Source organism: Malania oleifera, chromosome 6, assembly GCF_029873635.1.
Source record: "Malania oleifera isolate guangnan ecotype guangnan chromosome 6, ASM2987363v1, whole genome shotgun sequence".
Lineage (NCBI taxonomy): Eukaryota > Viridiplantae > Streptophyta > Magnoliopsida > Santalales > Ximeniaceae > Malania > Malania oleifera.
In genome coordinates, this window is record NC_080422.1 from 91,742,229 (window position 1) to 91,766,533 (window position 24,305).

General features: G+C 35.6%; 1 protein-coding gene across 3 annotated transcripts in view; it reads right to left on the minus strand.

Moving 5' to 3' along the window:
• The window catches only part of LOC131158292 (probable RNA-dependent RNA polymerase 5), a 155,708-nt gene that overhangs the window by 111,298 nt on the left and 20,105 nt on the right, over positions 1-24,305 (minus strand). For 2 of the 3 annotated variants that reach the window (XR_009137442.1, XM_058113052.1), the window contains exons 4-7: positions 16,838-16,912; positions 2,415-2,607; positions 212-410; positions 18-105 (exon numbers count right to left, since the gene is read on the minus strand). Coding sequence is in view for 2 of the 3 variants with exons in the window: in XM_058113052.1 (XP_057969035.1) it covers positions 18-105; positions 212-410; positions 2,415-2,607; positions 16,838-16,912 (555 nt within the window). In the remaining variant the exon portion in view is untranslated. The remainder of the gene's footprint in view (positions 1-17; positions 106-211; positions 411-2,414; positions 2,608-16,837; positions 16,913-24,305) is intronic. The other variant, XM_058113054.1, reaches the window with a different exon arrangement.

Consider the following 24,305-nt stretch of genomic DNA (forward strand, 5'->3'; position numbering starts at 1 on the left):
GAAGCAGAAGATTATACTTGACAATGCAAGTCATCAATTGTCTCAACCTTCACGTTCATAAGGTCAACATCCAACTTATATGTTTTTGAAAGGATAAGTGAAAACCTGAATTTCCAACAAAGGATAGAACTTTCATGTTGTATAATAGAATAAAATAAAATAAAAAACACTTAGGTATGGCTGCAAAAAAAAGCTTCGTAATGCAACCAACCTAGCCATATATTTTTCCAGACTGGACACCATATGTACGTGCATAAACAGACACCTTGCTTCATGAACTGTTTTCTTGGACAAAATATAAGAATCATTCCAATCAAAGGCAGCATTCGACTCCATCCGAACAAAAAAACACTTAACAGGAGACGAAGTTGGGTTCTTTTTCTTCTCCTCTTTGCCGCCATCTTTGAACACTGCTCAATAACAATGTTGAAACAGAAAAAGCATTGAATTAGGGTTCATACTTCATACCAGTGTTTTAAAAGGCTCAATCAAGGCTCGCCTCAAGGCAAGGCATGCTTCAAACGCCTTAAGGCTCAATCTAAAATACCAAATACCAAAAAGGCTAACGCATTACATGTTGAGGCTTATGCATTTTTTCAAAAAGCGCGCCTTTTTAGTTGAGGCTTACGCATTTTGGGTGTGTGATTCTCAAGTTAGAATTGGTTAGAAAATTTTAACAACACGTTTGTACAAAAGGAATGTCATACTATGAGTTTATTTCTAAAACTATTGAACCTCAACCTTTCCAAAATAACTGGACTTGTATCTTAAGTCATGAAAATAGTTTGAACTTTCTAATGGTATCGCTATCTCTTGTCATGATTTATGTCATGTATTCAAGTTAGCAATTTTTGAATGGCCAACAAGTATTTTGCGAAGTACAGCTAGTTTCTCTTTTTTACATTATATTTGTGATTTTCTTAATATTTTCTTTTTTTTATCTTAAAAAACAAATTCTCAAAAGGCTTACACCTTGCCTTTTGAGGGTTAAAACGCCTCGCCTTACACCTACGCCTTTTTAAAACATTGCTTCAAACTATATGTTAAGGACTGATACATTGTTGGTCCACAACCTAACAGCTTCAGCTTTTAAATCAAGTGGTAATCTAACACGTGATCATGGCCAAGTTGCCAGGAATTTTATTGTTTGTTGGTTAAGAATTATCTCATTCCCCATAATGAGTGTTATTTCTCTCTACAGATGCCGCCGAGCTAGATGTGTGGGGGATTGTTAAGGCATGATGTACATTGTTGCCCACAATCTAGTAGCTTAAGCCTTTAGGTAAAGTGGTATTCTAACATTCATATAACTTTTATCCACAACAAACGTATAAAACATGAATTTACATATTACCTGCAGTGAACGTAACAAGTGAATAGGCAATGCCCTCAGTTTGGAAAAACATCCAACTAGTCTCAAGATAAAACTGAAAGTCTAGAAGACATGGTCCAATAAAAGATGGACACAAAATAAAATGGTGCACTGCAGGTTAATTCTGCTTTCAAACAGATTCTCATAGTGGCACAACAAAGCTCAAACTTTTTGTAAGAATGTAGGTGTATGGGAAAATCAAGGACAGGTTCTGAAATCCTTTAATGCTGGCAAATAAATAAGGTGGATATCTGCTAGAGAAATGTTAAAGGGGAAAAGCAAGAAGGCTAAATAAATTTGACATGACAAGCAAGCATAGGGCTGTAGGTGTGTAAATGAGTCAACTTCCAGCTACTCGAGTACCTTGACAAATTGAGTTTTGACTTTCACAACACTAATGACCATCCTAATCAAGCTTTTGTTATTTATGTATTTTTTTATATTGTATAAGTGCTATATTATATGTCTTATATAAATTGTATATATTCTAATAAATTTAATAAATATATTTAATAATATTTTAAATAGAGCTTAATTGAGTCGAGCTCAAGTTTTAAGAACTCGTAGTCAAGTTGAGTTTGAGTTCATCAATTACAAGATCAATCAAGTTTGAATTTAGTTTAGTATTCCATTGTTGTCTCGAATCGAATGCACCCTTAACATCCAACATTCTTTCACACCATTCTTCCAAAAAACACTTCTATCAAGGAAAACTAACTCCTAAAACCATAAAACTTAACAAAGCACTTGAATAAATTATTACCTGAAGCAATTAAAATATAACAATGACAAATGGGAGCAAAGAAAATCACGAGGAACAGTACATAGTTCATTACAGTATCATACTAAAAGCATGCTCATAAAGTCTTGGTAAAATTAATTACATAGACCAACAAGAATTCCTTACAACAAACTATCATGAATTGACTTAGATCAACAACAGACCAATAAAAAGTCATGATTAGGACACAAGGAATCAGGACATAAATTTTCAAAATTAACCAAACCAAAAGCATGAATGAATGGGAAAAGAATAACTCACCAAAAAATCGATAACGACGTAAACCTACAAGAATTCCTTCCTTTGCAATACTGCTGTAGGCAGTGTAATGATTACCAGAACAGGTCGCCGAAGTGCTGAGGTCTATCTCTCTATTAGCAAATTTGACAATCAATACATTGTCATCCCCTAAAACTCTTTGCAGGTGAGTCCTTTGTTTGTTTAGATATGGACCCTGGAATAAATGTAATTAACTAATGAGAGCAATGAAAAGAAAAGAAAAAAAACAGAAAGATAAATAAATTTAAACAATCCATCTAATTAATACAATGATCAAATCTTTACTACCTCAGTCCAACTTATTTCAAGTCAACACCTCCCCCGCTAACAGCCTCTAATATTAACTGAATCACTCATTTCTCGCTACAACGCTATTCAGTTACATTACAAGCGCTCAAAATCAAAGCCACTCTTCCCTTACTTTATTTTGTCTTCTACATATGTTCACATGCTACACCAATCAAAAATATGGAAACATAAAATACATAGGTTAATTTATGTTAAGGCTTGACATGCATTGTTAGCCTGGGACCTAACAGCTTAAGGTTTTAAATTAAGTGGTAGCATAACAAGCTATCATAGCCATGGTTACCATCCTTGGTTCAATTCATATTGCCTGCACCTGGTCGTATACTTTTTGGGGGAAAAAAAATTTTGTTACACCCCATAGTATGTGCATTCAATGTTTGTGTTCTCCATACGCAGTCAAGCAGTGCTAAAGCTTGATATATATCCTAACAGCTTAAGATTTTTATGTAAAGTAGTTTCTTACATTTTAATTAATTTGTTGAATATATATTCAAAATCAAATGACATATATTGTTGAGACACGCGTATCAAAGGAAGCAATAGGAGTGCATGTCCGTGTTTCTGAATGAAGAGTGACAAAAGACAAAAAGATGCACATTAATCATGCAAAACAAAATTAAAGTGAACAAGAATCAAAGCATTTTTAACTCTCAACCTCTCAAAACAAGAAAATGACAAATAATTAAGTCATAATTGATGCATATTGACATAATTGATCCAAAACACCATTATCTCGGATTTGAATAGGTCTCTTGTCAACAAAGATGATAAAACAAAGTGTCAAAGTGGTTGATGATTCTGGTTTTACAGGCGGACAAGAGGCTGCTGTCGCCAAGGCTAACAGAGAAGATGGTGATTTGGGGAGGAAATCTGATGTTTCAGGCTTTAAGTCTGATAATTCTGAGGATCCCAATGTTTCCGCTTGTCAAAAGGCTGCTCTATGGGTGCAGAAACAAGGAAGTTACAGGAAGATAAGAGAGAGGACTCTGGTGAGACAGTGCCAAAGATTTTAAAGATAAATTTAAAAGGAGAGTTAAGTATTGTGGAAGATATAGATGCTAAGAAGACAGGCAACTCTTGTGATGGGACTAGCCAAGGAAAGGAGGTAGTGAAATGGAGGATTGATTTATAATGATAGTAACATTATTATTGAGATAGATTGTTATGTGGGTTTGCTGTTTGGATTGATTTATAATGATAGTATCATAGTAACCAGATTATTGAGATACATTGTGATGTGGGTTTGCCATTGGATGAGATAAGGGAACAATATGGATATGTTTATGATTCCTCTAATGTTTCATGGGATTTATCATATGTACGTCCATCCCCTTTGGAAGCTTTGGAGGGGTTTCAATTTTTAAAGACAATGGTTTGGTTAATGAACTGCAGTGTAAGGACAGAATTCTACCAACACCAGCTGAAGAGATTCCAAGGAAGGATTTAGAAGCTCAAGGTCTTATAAATAAATTGGATTTAAAGTTGTGTGATACTAGAGGAATGAAGTGTGCTTGGATAGGGTTAATAACAGAGCAAAGAAGGGTCAAAGGGAGTTATCTAACTTGAAGTGCTCAGTTAATTATGACAGAAAAAGATTGAGGAGGGGTTTCCTTGTATTTTTTTTATTTTTATTTTTTATTTTTAGGTGGACTTCATCTCCCCTTACGTTGTGAGTTCTCTCTCTCTATAATACACTTTTTTTTTCCTCCAAAAAAAAAAACTAGGACTTTGGAGAAGGTGCTTAATGGTGCATCCTTGTTCATAATTTTAACTGAATTGGTTTTAATTTGAATTTTGTAGACAAATTCTTATTTCTATAAGAAGGCTTGCCCCCACCTAGTGGGGCTTAAGGCTTGTTGTTGTTATTGTAATGAAAGAAGGCTTGTAAGACTCGATTAACTATTAAATTACTTTGCTGTCCTTCATTGCATATTGACACAATTAATGGTGCATCAATAGTACTATTGTGCAAGAGGTTTGTTTATTTACACATATATTGGGAGTAATTAGTATTAACAATGTCTAGAGAAATTAGAATACCTAATCACAAAGTCAGGTCTCCCACTCTATCTATAATATATGTCATGTGCATCTTAATGACCATTGTACCCTTGCTAACTCAAATTAACTAAAACAGCAACAATACAAAATTGCCAATAACACTCCCCCACAAGTTGGATCATATATATCATATGCTCCTAGCTTCTTACAAATGGAAATAACCAGAGCGCCCCCCCCCCCCCCCCCCCCCCAAAACAACAAAATAAAAAGCTTTAGTGAACAAATTCTGCAAGTTGGCATTTGGACTTCACATAAGTTATTGCAATAAGCTTTTGCACAAGTTTCGCTTGAATAAAAATGACAATGAACTTCACTTTGTGTTTCATCATTCCATAGAAGACCAGATTGAATGCAATATTTATAGCAGCTTGACTATCACACAAAAACTCCGTAAGGTTGAGAATATTGACAACCATTTTCTACCAATACATTAATCAGCCAAACCAATTTACAAATAGCATGGACTATGGCCCTATACATAGATTTAGCACTTGATCAAGCCAAACAACATTTTTTTAAATGACCATTGACCATACCCTTTGGGCCATGGTAAATTTAAACTACTTTGATAAATTAGCATAACCTTGTTTGTTTTGCAATAAACAAGTTTATACTAGTTACGTTATTCACTAATTGAGTTGTGTTAACTGATTGGAAATTCATTTGACTTATTAGTGGTAGGAGGGGGATAAGATGAAAGGAAATTGTGAGGGATATGCTAAAAGTTAAACAACATAAGAGTTGGGACAAAAAAAAAAAAAAGAGGATGGAGCATGCTGAAACCAAGTGTGACACCAGGCAGCACTACAAACCAGCAACAGCCACCTGATGTTGTGTCAGGCACCCCACTTATGTCAAACACCAATACAACAACTATTGCTATTGAATATATAACAAAACTAAAGCAATGTATAAACTAAAAATAAAATACAGCACTAAAGAAAAACACAAGACTTTACAAGGTTCAGTACAAATTTACCTACGTCCTCGGGAGCCAACGATCAATTCACTACTTCCAAAAAATTACAACTTCCGCAAATTTCAAATTACCAATAGTAATTAGGGAGGTGTGATTACAAATGGTGAGGGAAGCTCCTTATATAGCTTCAAACTAAAAGTTTAAAAAAACTTTCTACCAATGTGGATAAAAACAACAAATCTCCACCTTAACGATAAATTTAACAAATTTTCAATCAAAAACATTCTCTGGAGTTCCACATCATCGGTGCCTTCCAAAAGTATTCAGACTTACAGGATATTGATTAAGTCCAAATAATGTTTGAACTTGATTATTGTCACAATCTTAGTCAACATATCTACGGGATTCTCAGCTATAGCAATCTTCTGAAGAAGTATTTTGCCTTCATCAATTATGTCCCGCATAAAGTGAAATCGAACGTTGATGTGCTTTGTTTGTGCATGGTAGACTTAGTTTTTTGCCAAATGAATAGCACTCTAGCTATCACAAAACACAGTAATGTGCTTCAGAACAAATCCCAAATTTTCAAGTAAACCCTACAACCAAATAGCTTCCTTAACAGCCTCTGAAGCTATCATGTACTCTGCCTCCAACTCACTTGACCATTAGCAAATGTAATACATATCCACTAATTAATCAACGTTTACCCAGATCACCTGCAAAATCAGAATCCACATATCCTACAACACTTTGATCAATAGTATTATTTTTTTCAAATAGTATACCAACATCAATAGTATTCATAATGTATCATAAAATTCATTTCACAGCTTGCCAATGTCCTTTTCCCGGATCATGCATATGAGTGTTCACCATACTAATAGCTTGTGAAATATCAGGTCTTATACAAACCATTGCATACATCAGAATATCAACTGCACTTGCATAAGAAACTTGTGACATATACTTATGTTCCACATCTGAATTGGGAGATAAAGATGCACTAAGTTTGAAGTGATGAGCAAGCGGAGTCCTAACTGGTTTTGACTGCTCAGACATGCCAAAACTTTGTACTACCTTCTTCAAATACTGTTTCTGAGTCAAACTAACACTTCCTCTCATTCTATCTCTGCATATCTCTATGGCAAGTATCTTCTTTGCTTCACCAAAATCTTTCATCTCAAATTCTTGATTTAACAGACTTTTCAGTTTGTTGATTTCTTCCCTATTCTTTAAAGCTATCAACATATCATCAACATACGAGAGTAAATATATAAAAGATCTATTTTGTAGTCTGCAAAAATAAACACAATGATCATGTTTATTTCTAATGTACTTGTGATCAATCATAAACTAATGAAATCGTTTGTACCACTGTCTTGGAGACTGTTTTAAACCATGCAACAATTTTCCCAATTTGCATACCCAATTTTCTTTTTCAGCAACCTTAAATCCATCTGACTGAGTCATATAGGTTTTCTCTTCCAAATCACCATGTAAAAATGCAATTTTTACATCGACTTGAACTAGTTCAAGATTAAATTGTGCTACCAAAGCAAACAAAATTCGAATAGAAGAATGTTTAACTGGAGAAAATACCTCATTATAATCAATACCTTCCTTTTGTGCGTAACCGTTAGCTACCAATCTAGCTTTGAAGCGAACATTATTTGCATCTAAAAATCCTTCTTTCTTTACATAAACCCATTTGCAACCAATTGCATCCTTACCTTTGGGTAGCTAGGCTAGCTCCCAAGTCTAATTCTGATCAAAAGACTGCATTTCTTCATTCATCACTTTTTTTCCATTTGTCTAATTCAGAGTTCCTCACTGCTTCCTTGAAAGTGCAAGGGACATCATTTTCTACAACTGGAAGTGCATAGGCCACCATGCAAGTTTTCGAATTTTTCTTCTTGGCCTCTGAGAAAAATTGATTCTTGTTGCTGTGAAGATTCCTGAATTGAAATCTCCTCTTCATGTACATTGTTCCCCACTATAATTCGAGAGTTACACCATGTAGCCTCATTTCTCACTAGTTTTCCCAAAATTGTCTCAACCTCCACCTGTTGTCAAGTACCACTGGTTTTTTTTCAACTAGTGACTCCTTATGTATTGTTTTCTTTATCATCGCAAGTTCATCAAAAGTCACATCCTTGCTTACAATCATTTTTTTCGTCTCTAGAAACCAAAGACAGTATTGACTACGCATCAAAGATGTGTAATTAGGTGTTCAAAAGTATTGATTAAGGATTGTAATTTCATTTAAATGCCTAATTATGTTCAATATTTCAACATTGAGCTCAATTATAATATTTGAATTTTTATTCTATTTTTACCCATAAATTGATGAGTGTTTGAGTTTAATCATCATAGGGTATTCTCAAGAATTATAGGAGAATAATAAAGTAACCAAAAATAAAGTAACCAAAAATCAGCATGCATGCTTGTGTAGATTGAATACAGCCAAGAGAAAGCCCAATTGGAGAACAAGTGCATGTCCATGGAACAAGGCCCATGCTAAAGGTGGCCGTGAGCTGTGCATAAAAGAAAGATGTGTCATGCATTGAGAAGGGCTGCTGTGTGCAGGGACTAAGAAAGGAGGCTTGACCGTGTACAAGAAGGCACAAACACAGGAGCTTAAAGCTGCTGTGTGCGCAGGACGCTTGGCCTCTTTGTTATTTAAGCCATCGTTATTTACTTCATTGTTATTTCAATAACTTGTTTGAGTTTATTTTTTATTTAAGCCATCGTTGAGTTTAGTTTTTTTTTTTTTTTAGCTATTGTTGGAATTATTTTTGTTTAAGACATTGTTGGGTTAAGTTTATTTAATTGTTGAATGTTTTTATTAGATTAATGAAGTCTTCATTCTTAGTTTATTATTTGAATGCTTAAAGGGTTGGTAATTTTGCTCATTTAATTTCATTAGTGTTTATTTGATTGGTTGAATGAGTCATTGAATGGATTATATTGGCTACATTAGGTTGGCATAATTGTTTGGTTTGTTTAATTTCATTATAGTTATTTTCTTGTTTATGCATGCTATGTTCTTAGTTTATGTTTCGCGATGTTTTAATTTTGTTACAAACTCTCAATAACTCAAGAATATAAATCTGAACTGTGTTCAATAAATGCTTTTTATTTTATCCTTGTTGTTTTAACGCAAGTTTGAAATTAATCTACTTTCTTTGGGGAGACGATCTGGCTTTTTGGGCTAATTATTACACGACAGAACTCCTATACTTGAGATAGCCTTTGCGCTGCTCATTTTGGAGTGAGTCAAGTTTTTTGCGCCGTTGCCGAGGGTCAGATTTAGTTTCAAACTAGTGGTTTCCCTTTATTTTGATTTTTCTCATAATCTAAAAAATAAAAAATAAATCATGCTCTTTTGAGTAACTTTATCTCTGTTGCATTTTTGTTTGTTTGCTATTGTATTGGTGAGTGTCTACTATTTGGATTGATGTTTGATGCCTTGGGTCAAAGACATTTCAAATAGATTATACAAAATTTCATCCAGTACTAGTAGTGATGTTCACAGCACAGAGTCAGATAGTTCTTCTGTTTCTTTTACAAGTGAGGATACTGAAAAAGATTTATACAATCCTTTTGTGGAAGAGAGTTTTGAAGAAACTATGGCTGCACCATGCACTCTTAAAGAGTGTGTAGTAGGTATATTAAAGTCATTAAGGATATGTACAATGGAGTAATGAGTGTTAAGATTATAGGTGGAGAGACTAAAGAATTTCCAAACACAATAGGTATATATCAAGGATTTGCTTTGAGCCCTTATCTTTTTGCTTTAGTGATGGATGAACTGACTACGAGTATTCAAAAAGAGGTTCCATGGTGTATGTTGTTTGTAGATGATATTGTCTTGATTGATGAAACTAGGCGTGGAGTAGAATCTAAGCTAGCTTATGAAAAAACTTTAGAATCTAGAGGCTTTAGGATAAGTAGAAATAAGACAAAATATATAAAATGTAATTTCAATCATAGTACGAGGAATATTCGAGACAAAATGAAATATGATGATGAAGAAATCAATAGCACTAGTAGATTATGATACCTTGGATCTATTATGCAAGCTGAAAGAGAAACTAAAGAAGATGTAATGTATAAAGTTAAAGCAGATTAAGGTAAAATGGAGAAGTGCTTGGAGTGTGCTATGTCATCGTAGAATGCCCTTAAAATTAAAAGGGAATGTTTATAGGACGGCTATAAGATCAGCTATGCTATATGGATCAAAATATTGGACAACTAAGAAACAATGTATCTAAACAATAAAAGTTGTCGAGATAAAAATGCTACGATGGATGAGTTGTATGACGTTGAAATATAAATTAAGGAATGAACATATTCGCGTAAGTTACGCATAGCTCAAGTAGAAGATAAGATAAGGGAGGGACAACACAAATAGTTTGGCCACTTGCAACGTGGGCCCTATCGTGCGCAAGAGGAAGAGTAAGTTATTGTGAGGGGAGGGGGTAGGGGTAGACCTAAAATAACTTGGAATGAGATAGTAAGGATTTAATAACCCTAAATTTGTCGAACAGAATTGTCCACGATCGCATAAATTGGTAGAGAGGGATTCATGTAGCCGATTCCACCTAGTGGGTCTTAAGGCTTGGTTGTTTGTTGTTGTTTGTTGTTGTTGTTGTTGTTGTTGTTGTTGTTGGTTTCTAACTTGTTTCCAAATGGCTTGTAAAACAATTTTTGCCTCGGCCTAGTGCCTCAATTGGATTTTAGATGGAGTCACAGCCAATCACAAGCCCAAAAAATAGGGACGTGACAATACCACTTTACCTAAAAGCTTAAGCTTTTAGATTGGGGGGCAACAATGTGTATCAAGGTTTAACAATCCCCCACACATGCAGCCAAACAGCATGTGGAGAGATAAACACACAATATATAACACGTATTATAGGAAATACAAAACATTTTAAATATCACATAAGAAACGCAAGCAACGAGATTAGAACCCAAGACCCCCTAGTAACCAGCTCTAATACCATGTTAGAAGCTTGCTAGGATGTTTGATACTACTAGAACTTGAAACTCTTCCTCAGACATAAACAATATATGTTGCTCTCCAATTATGCCTGAAAGTGTGGAATTTGTGGTCGTTGTGTTGGCAATGCATGGTGTATCACCATGAAGATCCTAACACTACTTGATCGAGCCACCTCCTCATGCACAATGAGTGCACTTGCTAGGGGGACCTCTACCACGTCCATCCCTTCCACCGCAACCACTAGAACCACCCCCAAGAACTTCTACCATTTGTTGTTAAGAAACCAAATCAACATGTGTTACAAAAGCACTCTTCTAATATTAAGCTCTAAGAAAAATCGAGTTATATCTTTCTTTGCTGGGAATTTGAGTAGTCCATTGATTTCCTAGAATCTCCATTTTAGGAGACGTCTTAACGATAGGGAGATGCTAGATTTGTCTTCCTTGTTATCTTTATTGAACGGAAGTAATCTTTCATCCGAGAGGGATGTTCAACTGTGGTCTTTGGATCTGTTGGGAGTGTTTTCTTGTAGATCTATTTTTGAATTTCGACTCACTCCAATTCTTCTTTCCCACTCTATCGTTTGATCCAGAAGGCTAAGGCTCCTCCAAAAATTAAGGCTTTCACTTGGTTGGTTGTGCTCAATAAAATTAATACCAATAACTTGCTACAAACTAGGAGACATTTGAAAGCTCTCTCTCCCAATGTGTGTGCTCTGTTACAAAAATTCAGAAACGGCTTCTCATCTTCTTTTGCACTATGAATATTCTTGGAGGATTTGGAATATGCTTTTTGATATTTCTAGAGGGAGCTTGGTTTGCCCTCCTTCAATTTGTGAATTGTTAGCTTTCAAAGGCTTTGGTAGGAGAAAGGACAAGGCAGTCCTATGGAAGCGTGGAATATTCGCAATTTTATAGGGACTATTGTTGGAGCATAATGCAAGCATATTCAATGGTAAGAAGTTAAACAGGGTGCTGGTTTGGGGAAAAATTCAGTATTTGGCTTCATTGTGGTGTGCTAGTTTGGGTTTTTTTTAGAGGAATTAGTTTCCACAAGTTGCATAGAGATTGGAGGAACATTTTGGAATGCTAATTTACTATCTTGTGGTAATTTTCAGCTGGTTTTACTGGATAATTCCAGGCCTTTCTTGGGGAGATGTCTCATTCTCCCTTGTGTAAATTTTCTTCCTACAAATAAAATTTTCTTTTTCCACCAAAAAAGAGAATGCATAGGACAAGTTGTGGGTGGGCACATTTTGGAGTGTCTTAATTTGTATATTTTGGCTTTATTTCTATTGAAGCAATTTTTATGGATCTAATGTTTTAGTCCTTTTGAAAGACAATGGACATATTTTGCATTTTATAATATACTATGGTTGATAGAACACATATTAGACAATAGACATCATATTTCTTAGTTATAGTGAATTGAAAATTGTGAAATACTTATTATGATATATTAACTTGAATGACACTAGTGTAAGCAGTGTTTCAATGTAACATATGTTATTACGTTTGGCAAAACTCTCACACATATTCCTTTGTGTTTCTTTTCCTTTTCTACTTCGCTTTTAAAGAAGCTAAAATACCAAAGCCAACCCAACCCACCCAATAATCAAACTGACCCAAACTACATCCTCAACAGTTCGGCTTAAGTTTGGCTTTTTGCCAAACAACAAGATAGGACCAATTGGAGTTTTAGGTCCAACATTTTGTTATCTAAAGAATTATATATAGAATGTTCATACATAATCAATAGAATGTATTTTTTTTGTTTCCAAATTTGATGCAAAAAAAAATTAAATTTGAAAAAACTTAGAATATGAAAATATGCAATTTTAATGAGAACGTTAGGTTTATGCAAATGCTAGCTATTAAAAATAAATAAATACCAAGGATGAAAGAAAATAAACCCAAAAATGATATTTTATATTTAAAAAAAATAACTAGCAATAATAAACCAACTTAACCCTGTTTGGACAATCTTAAAAAATAAATATTTTTTTCAAAAAAGCACTTATTTCAAGTACTTGTGTCAACAAGAGTGTTTGGTTCAGAGTCGAATAAATACTTATATCACAAAGTACTTTTCCAAACTACTTTTCTTTTCAGGAAAATAAGTATTTTTTTAAAAATATTTTCTAAAAAAGTACTTATCTGAAAAGGTACTTGTAATAAGTAATTTTATGCTATGTTCAAATAAGTGCTTTTTTCCATAGAGAAGTACTTATTTTCCCAAAAAAAGTACTTTACTAAGCTTCAATAAATCAAAAAAAAGGGAAACATGTAAGTAAAGGACTCAAAAACCTATTCTAGACATTCATAGCCAATCTGATAATTTAACAGCCCGTAATGGTTCTAGCGCCAATAAAGGCCATTATTATTGTGAATTGGAGGACCTTCAAGAGTTTCCTTGAAACGACCTCGAAAGAAACCAACACCTACTGCAAAGACCATTACACTCCAACTTCTAAACCTATGGTCTACACCAACATCTCTACAAAATTCAATATCACAAACTAGTTGTGGGCCCACAACTCATGTGTGTTCCATGACTCTAAAAGTCATTTATTTAGTTACAAAATGTAGTTATATATTTATTTTATTTTTTACAATAGAATCCTCATTGGTTTCTGAAGGATATTTGGGAAGAATAACCATTCTTAGTGAATTTCAGGACACACGATAACAAGAAAAATAGTAGAGTAAGGCCACCAAATTAGGAAGGCCACAAAATCAGCAAATCAAATCACCACAAAATCAAAAAATAAAATCTGCAAATCTCTCGGCTAGAAAACAAGAAACCGAAACTACTAGAAACTGAAATAGTAATTTCAGATTTTTAAAAATAAAATTTCCTAATTTATTCCCTAGAAATCCGACAACCCCCCCCCCCCCCCCCCTTTTTCAAGTTGGAGCGTAGATATCTATCATGCCTAACTTGCTTACAAAGAGCTCAAAACTAGGTATGAAAAGTCCTTTAGTGAAGATATCAACTATTTGTTGAGTAGTAGGAACAAAAGGCATGCAAACAACTCCACTATCAATCTTCTCTTTTATGAAGTGTCTATCAATCTCTACGTGCTTCATGCGATCATGTTGTACTGGATTTTGAGCAATACTTATGGCAGCTTTGTTGTCACAATACAACTTCATTGGTATGTTCACCGACATCCGCAGCTTTTTAAAAATTCTCTTCAGCCATAGCATCTCACAAACTCCATTAGCCATAGCACTATATTCTGCCTCGGCATTGCTCCTTGCAACCACATTCTATTTCTTGCTTCGCCATGTGACCATATTTCCCAGACATAAGTACAGTATCCTAATGTGGACCTTCTGTCAATAACTGAGTCTGCCCAATCTGCATCAGTGTATGCCTCTATGTTCTGTTGTGTGGTCTCTTGAAAGAGTAAACCCTTGCCTGGTGTACTTTTCAAGTATCTAAGAATCCAATAAACTGCTTCAAGATGTTCATCGTAGGGTAAACGCATAAACTAGCTTACCAAACTCACAGCAAAAGCAATATCGGGCCGTGTATGTGATAAGTAAATTAACTTTCCCACCAACTTTTGATATCGACTTGTATTCATTGGATCACCTTCCTTGTCATCTCTAAGTTTCTAATTGGGATCTATTGGAGTGTCTGCTGATCTACAACTGCTCATCCCAGTCTCCTTAAGGAGGTCAAGGACATAATTCCGTTGGGAGACAACAATCCCTTTCTTCAACCAAGCAACCTCAATTCCAAGGAAATACCTCAGAGATCCTAAGTCCTTGATCTCAAATGTTGATGAGAGGGAAGTCTTCAATTGGTTCATCTCAAGTATGTTATCTCTAGTGAGAATTATATCGTCTACATACACAATCAATATCACTATCTTCCCATCCTGTGAATGTCTTATAAACATCGTATGACCACCTTGCCCTTGAGTATACCCCTGACTTTTAACAAACTAAGTAAATTTCTCAAACTTGGCTCTTGGTGACTGTTTTAACCCATATAAGGATTTCTTCAATTTACACACCTTTGTGCCAAACTTTTCACCAAATCCTGGAGGTACATCCATGTACACTTCTTCCTCCAGGTCTCCATTAAGAAATTCATATTTTACGTTCAACTATTGCAGAGGCCAGTCACAATTAGCTGCAAGTGACAAAAAAACTCTTACAGAGTTTAGCTTTGCAACTAGGGCAAATGTCTCCAAGTAATCAATGTCATAGGTCTGAGTGAATCCCTTGGCAACCAATCAAGATTTATACCTTTCTAGAGAACCATCAAATTTATACTTGACTGTAAACACCGATTTGCACCCTCTAATTGTCTTTCCTCTTGGTAGATCAACTAACTCCCACATGCCATTTTTTTCAAGAGCTTTCATCCTCTCAAAGACAGTCTCCTTCCACTTAGGGACTTTCAGAGCATCCTGCACAGTATTAGGGATCTCCATACAAGACAATTGTGAGGTAAAAGCACAAAAAACAGGTGAGAGATTTTCATATGACACATAATTGGACAATGGATGTTGGGTGCAAGACTTCACACCCTTCCGAACAGCAATGAGAAGTTTAGAATCATCGTACTTAGGATTGGATCCAGACTCAGGTCTAGAACTAGAGCACTCAAAACTCGAAGATGAAATGGACTAAACATGAAGTAAATGCTCGGTGACGACATTACCTGGACGGGTTACGGATTCTAGATAGTGTAAAGGATTGGAAGACCCTTTCTTTCGAGTTGTCCTCTATCGCGAGTAGACAATGTCAAATGGTACCAACGCTATGTTGTTTTTTTCTATTTCTCCTTTGTTAGTCATTATAGGATCATGAAGATCATGAGATGGCACTATAGGACGACCTACCTTATCAGTATCTAAAAACCTCGACTCACTTTCTCCGGGTATAATAAAGCTTGAGTTTTTAGGTTGAATAATCAAAGTTGGAGAAGGATCATTTTGTGAGTCTTCGGTTTGGAAAAAATCATAAAACACAGCCGAATCTTTGTTTTGGTTCCCCCCTGAAGATGACGTGTAAAATAGGGATGTAATTCAAAAAATGTAACATCCATGGTAACAAAATTTTTTTTGGAAATGGGTTCAAAACATTTATACCCCTTTTGAGTGGGAGCATAACCAACAAACACACATTTTGTGGCTCAGGGTTCAAGTTTTCCTTGATAATGACTATGAATACGAACAAAAGTAGTACAACCAAATATCTTTAATGGTAAAGAAGAAGACAGCCAATATGTTGGACAAAACTTATGAAAAACATCAAAAGGTGTTTCAAAGCTTAAAACATTATTAGGCGTTTTATTTATGAGTTATGTAGCAGCAAGAACGACTTCACCCCAAAGATATTTAGGTACCTGGGAGGAATAGTGGGATTGGGTGGCGAAATGGTTTTGAAAGTACCAAGAGAGCCGATAGGATTTCTTTGGGCACTGGTCATCGCCGACTTATATGACATCGTAACAAAATAAAGAACAAAATAAAAAAAATAAAAAAGCACCTGGCTTTGATATCATGAAGGATTTTTTAGAAGAAGAATAACCATTCTTATTGAATTTCAAGAGACACAATTACAAGATAAATAGTAAAGGAAGGCCACCAAAGTAGGAAGGCCACCAAATCAACAAATCAAATCACCAAATCTCTAGGCTAGAAAACAAGAAACTGAAACTACTAGAAACTAAAATAGTAATTTCAGATTTTAAAAAAAAAAATTTACAAATTTATTCCCTAGAAATCCGACAATTTCTTTTATTAAAATAGACAAGAAAAGTAGTTGGATGGACATTTTAGGAATTTAAAAGATAACGCCTAAGGTTACTATAAAATGGGAAGTTCCCTTTCTATTAGGATGAATGATATCCTTACTTCTAGAGGAGCCTTACATTTTAAGTCCATGCACTCTCTTTCTAGCATGTGTAACACACACACATAGACACAGAAGGTGAGAGATGGTGAATAGAGATTCAAATATACATGCGTACACACATGCAAAGCCATGCACTCACACAAACATAGCCATAATTGTGCATGCACATAGTTATAGATCTATCGATATGGGTGAGTATATGCATGAATAATGGAGGAAACATACTGACCTTGAATATATAGCTTCCATTAGGATAAACATGACACTCATATAAATGCACTTTTCCTGAATCCCAATCAAGAGACTGCAAATCAAGACAACGAGTAGTCAGGAAATGATACAAGGGTGATAATAAATTATGTCACAAAAGCTTATATATAAGAAGCTAATTTTTCTAGGAAATAGAATATGTGATCCAGAAAATATCCAAGCACACAAATCTGCTTATATCTTAATTTAATGCATCGTGTGGCAAATTGATGGGAGAGAAAAGAGATAGAAGAATAAAACAACAACAACAAAACCAAGCCTTAGTCCCACTAAGTGGGGTCGGCTATATGAATCATTTTCCTCCAATTTATGCGATCATGGACCATTTCTTTTGATAGATTCAAAGATATTAAATCCTTACTCACTATCTCCTCCCAAGTTATTTTAGGTCTACCCCTACCCCTTCTACTGCCCCCCACAGTAACTAAGTCACTCTTCCTCACAGGTGCACTATAAGGCCTACGTTGCAAGTGTCCATACCATCTGAGTCGTCCTTCCCTTATCTTATCTTCTATAGGAGCTACACCTAACTTACCACGAATATGTTCATTCCTTAATTTATCTTTCAATGTTATACCACTCAACCATCTAAGCATCCTCATCTCGGCAACTTTTACTTTTTGGATATTATGTTTCTTCGTCGCCCAACATTCTGATCCATATAGCATAGCTGGTCTTATAGCTGTCCTATAAAACTTCCCTTTCAATTTTAAGGGTATTCTACGATCACATAGAACACTTGAAGAACTTCTCCATTTTACCCAACCTGCTTTAACTCTATGCATTACATCATCTTCAATTTCTCCTTCAGCTTGCATAATAGATCCAAGGTATCGAAATCTACAAGTGCTATTTATTTTTTCATCATCAAGTTTAACTTTGTCTCCAATATTCCTCCTATCATTACTAAAATTACATTTCATATATTCTGTTTTATTTCTACTTATCTTAAAGCCTCTAGATTCCAAAGCTTCTCTCCATAATTCTAACTCAGCCTCTACTCCATCCCTAGTTTCGTCAATTAATACAATATCATCTGCAAACAACATACACCATGGAACCTCCTTTTGAATACTCTTAGTCAATTGGTCCATCACTAAAGCAAAAAGATAAGGACTCAAAGCAGATCCTTGATGTACACCTATGGTAATTGGAAATTCTCTAGTTTCTCCATCTATAGTCTTTACACTAGTCATTACTCCATCGTACATATCCTTAATGACATCGGTATACCTACAACATACACCCTTTTTTTCTAAAACCCACCATAGAACTTCCCTAAGTATCCTATCATATGCTTTCTCAAGGTCAATAAATATCATATGCAAGTCCCTCTTCTTTTCCCTAAACTTTTCCATTAATCTTCTTAAAAGATAAATAGCTTCTGTGGTAGATCTCCCAGGCATAAAACCAAATTGATTTTCTGAGATCTTCGTTTCCAACCTTAATCTTTGTTCAACTACTCTTTCCCATAGTTTCATTGTATGACTCATAAGTTTAATTCCACGATAGTTATGACAATTTTGAATATCTCCTTTATTTTTGTATATAGGTATTAAAGTGCTTTTCCTCCATTCATCTGGCATTCTCTTAGTTTTTACAATTGTATTAAATAATTAGTTAACCATATAATTCTGTTATCACCCAAGCATTTCCAAACTTCAATTGGGATGTTATCTGGTCCCATAGCTTTCCCATTTTTCATCTTTTTTTGTGCAAACTTAACTTCGTTAACTCTAATTTTTCGAATAAATCTTATATTTTTAGTCTTTTCCTCATTTGACAATTCTAAATTTAAGCTTTCTATTTGGTTTTCGTTAAACGCCTTACTAAAGTAACTTCGTCATCTTTCTTTAATATCTTCGTCCTTAACCAAGACAATATCATCCTCACTTTTTATACATTTTACATTTCCTAAGTCCTTGTTCTTCCTTTCTCTAGCTTTAGCAAGTTTAAATATATCTCTTTCCCCTTCTTTTGTACCTAATCTATCATACAAACTATTAAATGATCTATATTTAGCTTCACTAACGGCCCTTTTTGCATCTTTTCTTGCCTCCTTATATTTTTCAAAGTTATCGCTGTTTCTACATTTTTGCCACGTTTTATACCAAATTCTTTTTGTCTTTATGATTTTTTGTACATCTTTATCCCACCACCAACTTTCTTTGCTATTTGAGAATCTTCCCCTTGATTCGCCTAAAATCTCTTTTGCTATCTTTTTAATAGAGCTAGCTAATCTATTCCAAAGAGTATTTGAATCTATCCCATCCTCTAAGGTCCAATCCCCATCTTTGATCATTTTATCTTTAAATTTTATTATATTTTCTCCTTTTAGGTTCCACCATCTAGTTCTCCTACACTGGTTTATTTTATCCTTTTTCTTCCATTTTTTAATGCATATATCTAACACTAAGACTCTATGTTGTGTGGTTAGACTTTCACCTAGAATAACTTTACAATCCTTGCATGATACACGATCTACCCTCCTAGTTAAAAAAAAAAATCTATTTGACTTCTATTTTGTCCACTTTTAAAGATTATTAAGTGTTCTTCTCTCTTCTTAAAGCAAGTATTCATTATACTAAAATCATATGACATAGCAAAGTCTAAGATCATCTCCCCATACTCATTTTTGTCTCCATATCCATATCCTCTATGTATCCTTTCATAATTTTTATTATCTCTTCCAACGTGTCCATTCAAATCTCCTCCTATAAATATTTTCTCAGTCCCTGGTATGCCTTGTATAATACTATCCATATCTTCCCAAAATTGTCTCTTAAGATTTTCTGCTAAGCCAACTTGGGAGCATAAGCACTAATGATATTTATTATCTCTTGTCCTAATATCATTTTGATTTTTATAATTCTATCTCTTACTCTAGTTACATCCACAACGCTATCTTTTAAGTTTTTATCTATACTAATGCCTACTCCATTCTTATATTTTTCTTTTCCAGCGTACCAAAGTTTAAAACCTGATTTATCGATTTCTCTAGCTTTCTCCCCCACCCACTTAGTTTCTTGAAGGCAAATTATATTAATTCTTCTTCTAATCATTGTATCCACAATTTTCATGCTTTTACCCGTAAGTGTCCCTATATTCCAAGTTGCTAATCTAATCCTAGTTTCCTGAACTAACGTCTTTACCTACCCACGTCCAGAATGATGCGGGAACCCTCGCATATTTGACACCGTACCCGGGCGCCGACACAGCGCGTCGCTTCGGGGCGACAACCTAGCCCACCCTCGCCCACTTTTCGCTACACCCGGGTGGTTCAAGTGCAACGCGTCGCTCGTAGGGGACGCCCCAGCAAATATTCGGTAAGGATTCATATCATAGTGATCTGACAAATTTTACGCTGGCTGTCAGCTACCTAACGCAACCCTCCTCCTTAACCCGGGCTTGGGACCGGCTGTGTGTGAAAAAATTAGGACATTTAAGTGCATCACAGGCAGAGTTAGATAGAAGAATAAGAACACACAAAATTAAAGAATGCGATAAAGAGGAGAAGAAGGGAAGATCTGAAAAGGAGATCTACTTAATTACAACCAAGGAGGTTTATACCAACTACACACCTCCTTATATAAGCTCTGAGTACATAATCACTGCTCAATAACTCATAATTGTAACAAAACACAAGATAGTCAAACTACCCAATTTACTAGACTTTTAAAAACTGCAACTCAGAAGAAGGAGGATTTGGGTCAATTTTTCAATCAAAACAAATATGTCGCAGGGTGGTTCTAGGCAAACTAAGTGCCATTGGAAAGATCTATGAGTCTACTTTCTAGTGCATCAAATAAAATGTGATATAGAGCTCTAGAGAAAGCTATGGTAATTTTCTTAAGAATGGTCTGAGCCTTTCTGAAGAAAAACGAAAATGTGCAATTACTCTTTGCAGCTTGTTGAAAATTTGCATCTCCAGTAACCACGTCACAAGTTATTAGATTAACTTCAAAGTTTAATTTTGGTCAATCCAAGTCAGGTCTACCTGGGCCTTGGGGGCACCTCCCCCCACCACAAAAAACAAAAAACAAGACATAACAAAAAGAATAAGAGAATATAAATGCCCACACCAAAGAACAGGAAAAACATACAAAACTTTTAAAAATAAGAAAAGACACAGTGTTCTTACATTTAGTAGCAGTCAAGTCCCTTATTAATGTACACTCATGTCAAGAGAACTACATCCTTTACATCATCTTATTGGGTTCACGTTGTTCCCTTTTTTATTCTATTTTTCTTTACTTCGTATATCTTTTTAGCTTTTTTCATTTTTCTTTAGGATGATAATTTATCAAGTAGTCCTCCATTTTTTATCTTTTTTTTCCCCTCAAATTGAAATTTTTTCTTTTACCAAAAAATTAAACGATCCTAAGTTTTGAAGGAAAAAAAAATCAACATCCTCTAATATTTTCATATATATATTTTATAACTAAATGTGTAGGTACCACGGAAAAGGAAAGGAATCTAACCTTATATCCTCCTGTCTAATCAAATTTAGACCCCATAAGTGGAGCTTGATAAAAACAATCAAAGTTAAGAGTTTTTTTTTTTTTTTTTCCTTCAAATCAAGTCAATCTTAAAAACACTAACTTAAGAGTTGTCTAAGGAGTATTTTGTCTACTGTATATATATTACTATAAATACAGTGAAAGGCAGCCACACTGGTAACCTTTGTGTCTCCCTCATTCTTTTTCTGTCATGTATATCTTCTCCACCATGAAACTCAACATGGTATCAAAGCCAAAACCCTAACCCCAACCATAACATATACAGCAAAAAAAAAAAAGGCACTAACGCCTGTTTCTAGTAGGTCACAGCAACACCATAGACAAGTGTGAGCAGAATCGAACAATAAATTTTAGGATCTAAACTTTTTAGTGCTGTCAATTTGGAGATTTCCTGGGCTGGGATTTCACCATCAGCCTTTTTATCCAATTTGAATTTGAACCAATCTAAAGAAATTTTTCTATGATTCTCTATGTAATTGAAAAATCCTCCATAGTGAAAGAATCCCTCGTAGTTTCTAGTTTAGTGACATATTAGTGCAATTTCTCCTAATTAGAGAGATTTGTTTGGGTTCTACCTAGATTCCTCTGCAAATATTATGCAACCTTGCTACCATTTCAACTTAGAATGATAGAAACTATTTTTGAAGTATTGCATAACTTGGAAGACCCAACCACAATGATAGGTCTCTCCCTTTATTAAAAATACATGCCAAGTACATAATGACCATAACACCTTTACTAACTGCAAAGAATGAGAATGAATCAATTGTATATTCAATTGTGTATTCTTTACATACTCGGGTCCCTATTTAACATGTACACAGAGAATAAAATATGGAAAAACAGAAGAGGACACAACCTACAATTGAGATGTGTAGTTTAGCTTCGGTGAGGGTCCTAATTTATAGCCTCTGGCTTGTGGCAAGATCTCATGGTAGGTGGTGGTGACTCACCCACCATGGTAGGTGGCCATCATTCACCAATCGTGGCCGTCATTCACACTGCTGGGCCAATCACCAACCATGGCTGTCGTTCACACTGGTGATCGTCATTCCACACTCCCCCTCAAGTTGGATCATAGATATTGATCATGTCCAACTTGCAAAATGCCTGTCCACTTCTATATGTTTAGTCTTATCGTGCTAAAAAGGATTATGAGAAATACTAATGGCGGTTTTGTTGTCGCAATAGAGTTTGATGGGGAGCTCTACTATGATGTGTAGTTCTTCCAAAAGTTTTTGTAACCATAGCCCTTCACACATTCCTTGTGCAATAGCTCTGAATTCAACATCGGCACTGCTTCTGGCTACCACACTCTGCTTCTTACTCCCCCATGTTACTAGATTTCCCCAAACATAGGTACAGTAGCCGATAGTAGACCTTCTGTCTTCAGCCGATCCTGCCAAATCCGCATCTGTGTAGATCTCTACCTTCTTACCGTCACCTTTCTTGAAGAATATTCCTCGCCCTAGAAAGCCTTTCACATATCTGAATATACTGCTTCTAGGTGACTCTCCTTTGGTGAGTGCATGTGTTGACTGACCACACTTACAACGAAAGCAATGTCAGGTCTAGTGTGAGAGGTTGATCAATCTACCTACTAGTCTTTGATATCTCTCCCTATCCACAGGCTTTCCTACATCTTCCGTTCTTTTTCCTACCTTGATAGGATTATCGCTTGGTTTACAACCAAGCATGCCAGTCTCGGTCAAAAGGTCAAGTACATACTTTCTCTGGGAGACACTAAATCCCTTCCTTGAAGTGGCGACCTCCATTCCCAGGAAATGTCGCATTTGACCCAAGTCTTTTACCTCAATCTTTGTGGCTAAGATCTTCTTCAATCTCTCCACCTCTCCTGTGTCATCTCCAGTGAGAATGATGTCATCGACATACACAATCAGGATGGTCCTTCTTCCCTCATTGGACTGTTTGAAGAACATAGTGTGATCTAACTACAACTGTTGATATCCTTGATTCTTTATCACCTTTGCAAAACTATCAAACCACGCCCTTGGTGATTGCTCGAGTCCATACAGGGTTTTCTTCAATTTACACACTCTGCTTTCTTCTCCCTCCTTGCAAAATCCTGGTGGTAGCGTCATGAACACTTCTTTAGCTCACCATTCAGAAAAGCATTCTTGATGTCAAATCGATGGAGTTGCCAGTCCAAGTTTGCTGCCAAGGATAAGAGAACCCGTATAGTGTTCAGCTTTGCTACTGGTGCAAACATCTCGGTGTAGTCCATACCGTATGTCTGAGTGAACCCCTTTGCCACAAGGCGGGCTTTTTATCGTTCTACTGCACCATCAGCCTTTTACTTTACTGTGAACACCCACTTACAGCCCATTGGTTTCTTCCCCCTTGGCAAAGTCATCACCTCCCAAGTTCCATTCTTTTCTATTGCCCTTATCTCTTCAATCACTGCCCCTCTCCACTTTGGAATCTCCAAGGCTTCTTGAATGTTTTTAGGAATCTGGATTCTATCAAGGTTAGAAGTAAAAGCACGACACTTGGCAAAAAGAGCATTGTAAGATACAAATCTTGAGATAGGGAGGAGAGTACATGAACGACGTTGTTTTCTAAGAGCAATGGGTAAGTCATGTTTTATCTGGTCGGGATTGGAGTCGGACTCATGAGGAGTTGGAACTATCACCGATTCTGACTCTTTTGGTGCTTCGGAAGTGAGTGTCTCATTGGACTTCAATTTTGGCCTCCTTAAGTAGACAAGTGTTTCCCTATTTGTTTGTATCTCCGCCATGGTTTTAAATCGCGGTAGCGGGTAGCGTAACGTAATGGTAACGGGTGAAACGGGAAGCGGGAGTAGCGGATGTTACATAACGGGAAGCGGGTGAAACGATCGTGAATTTTTTTAAAGCACGCACAACCTTGTGCATATTAGCATACTTG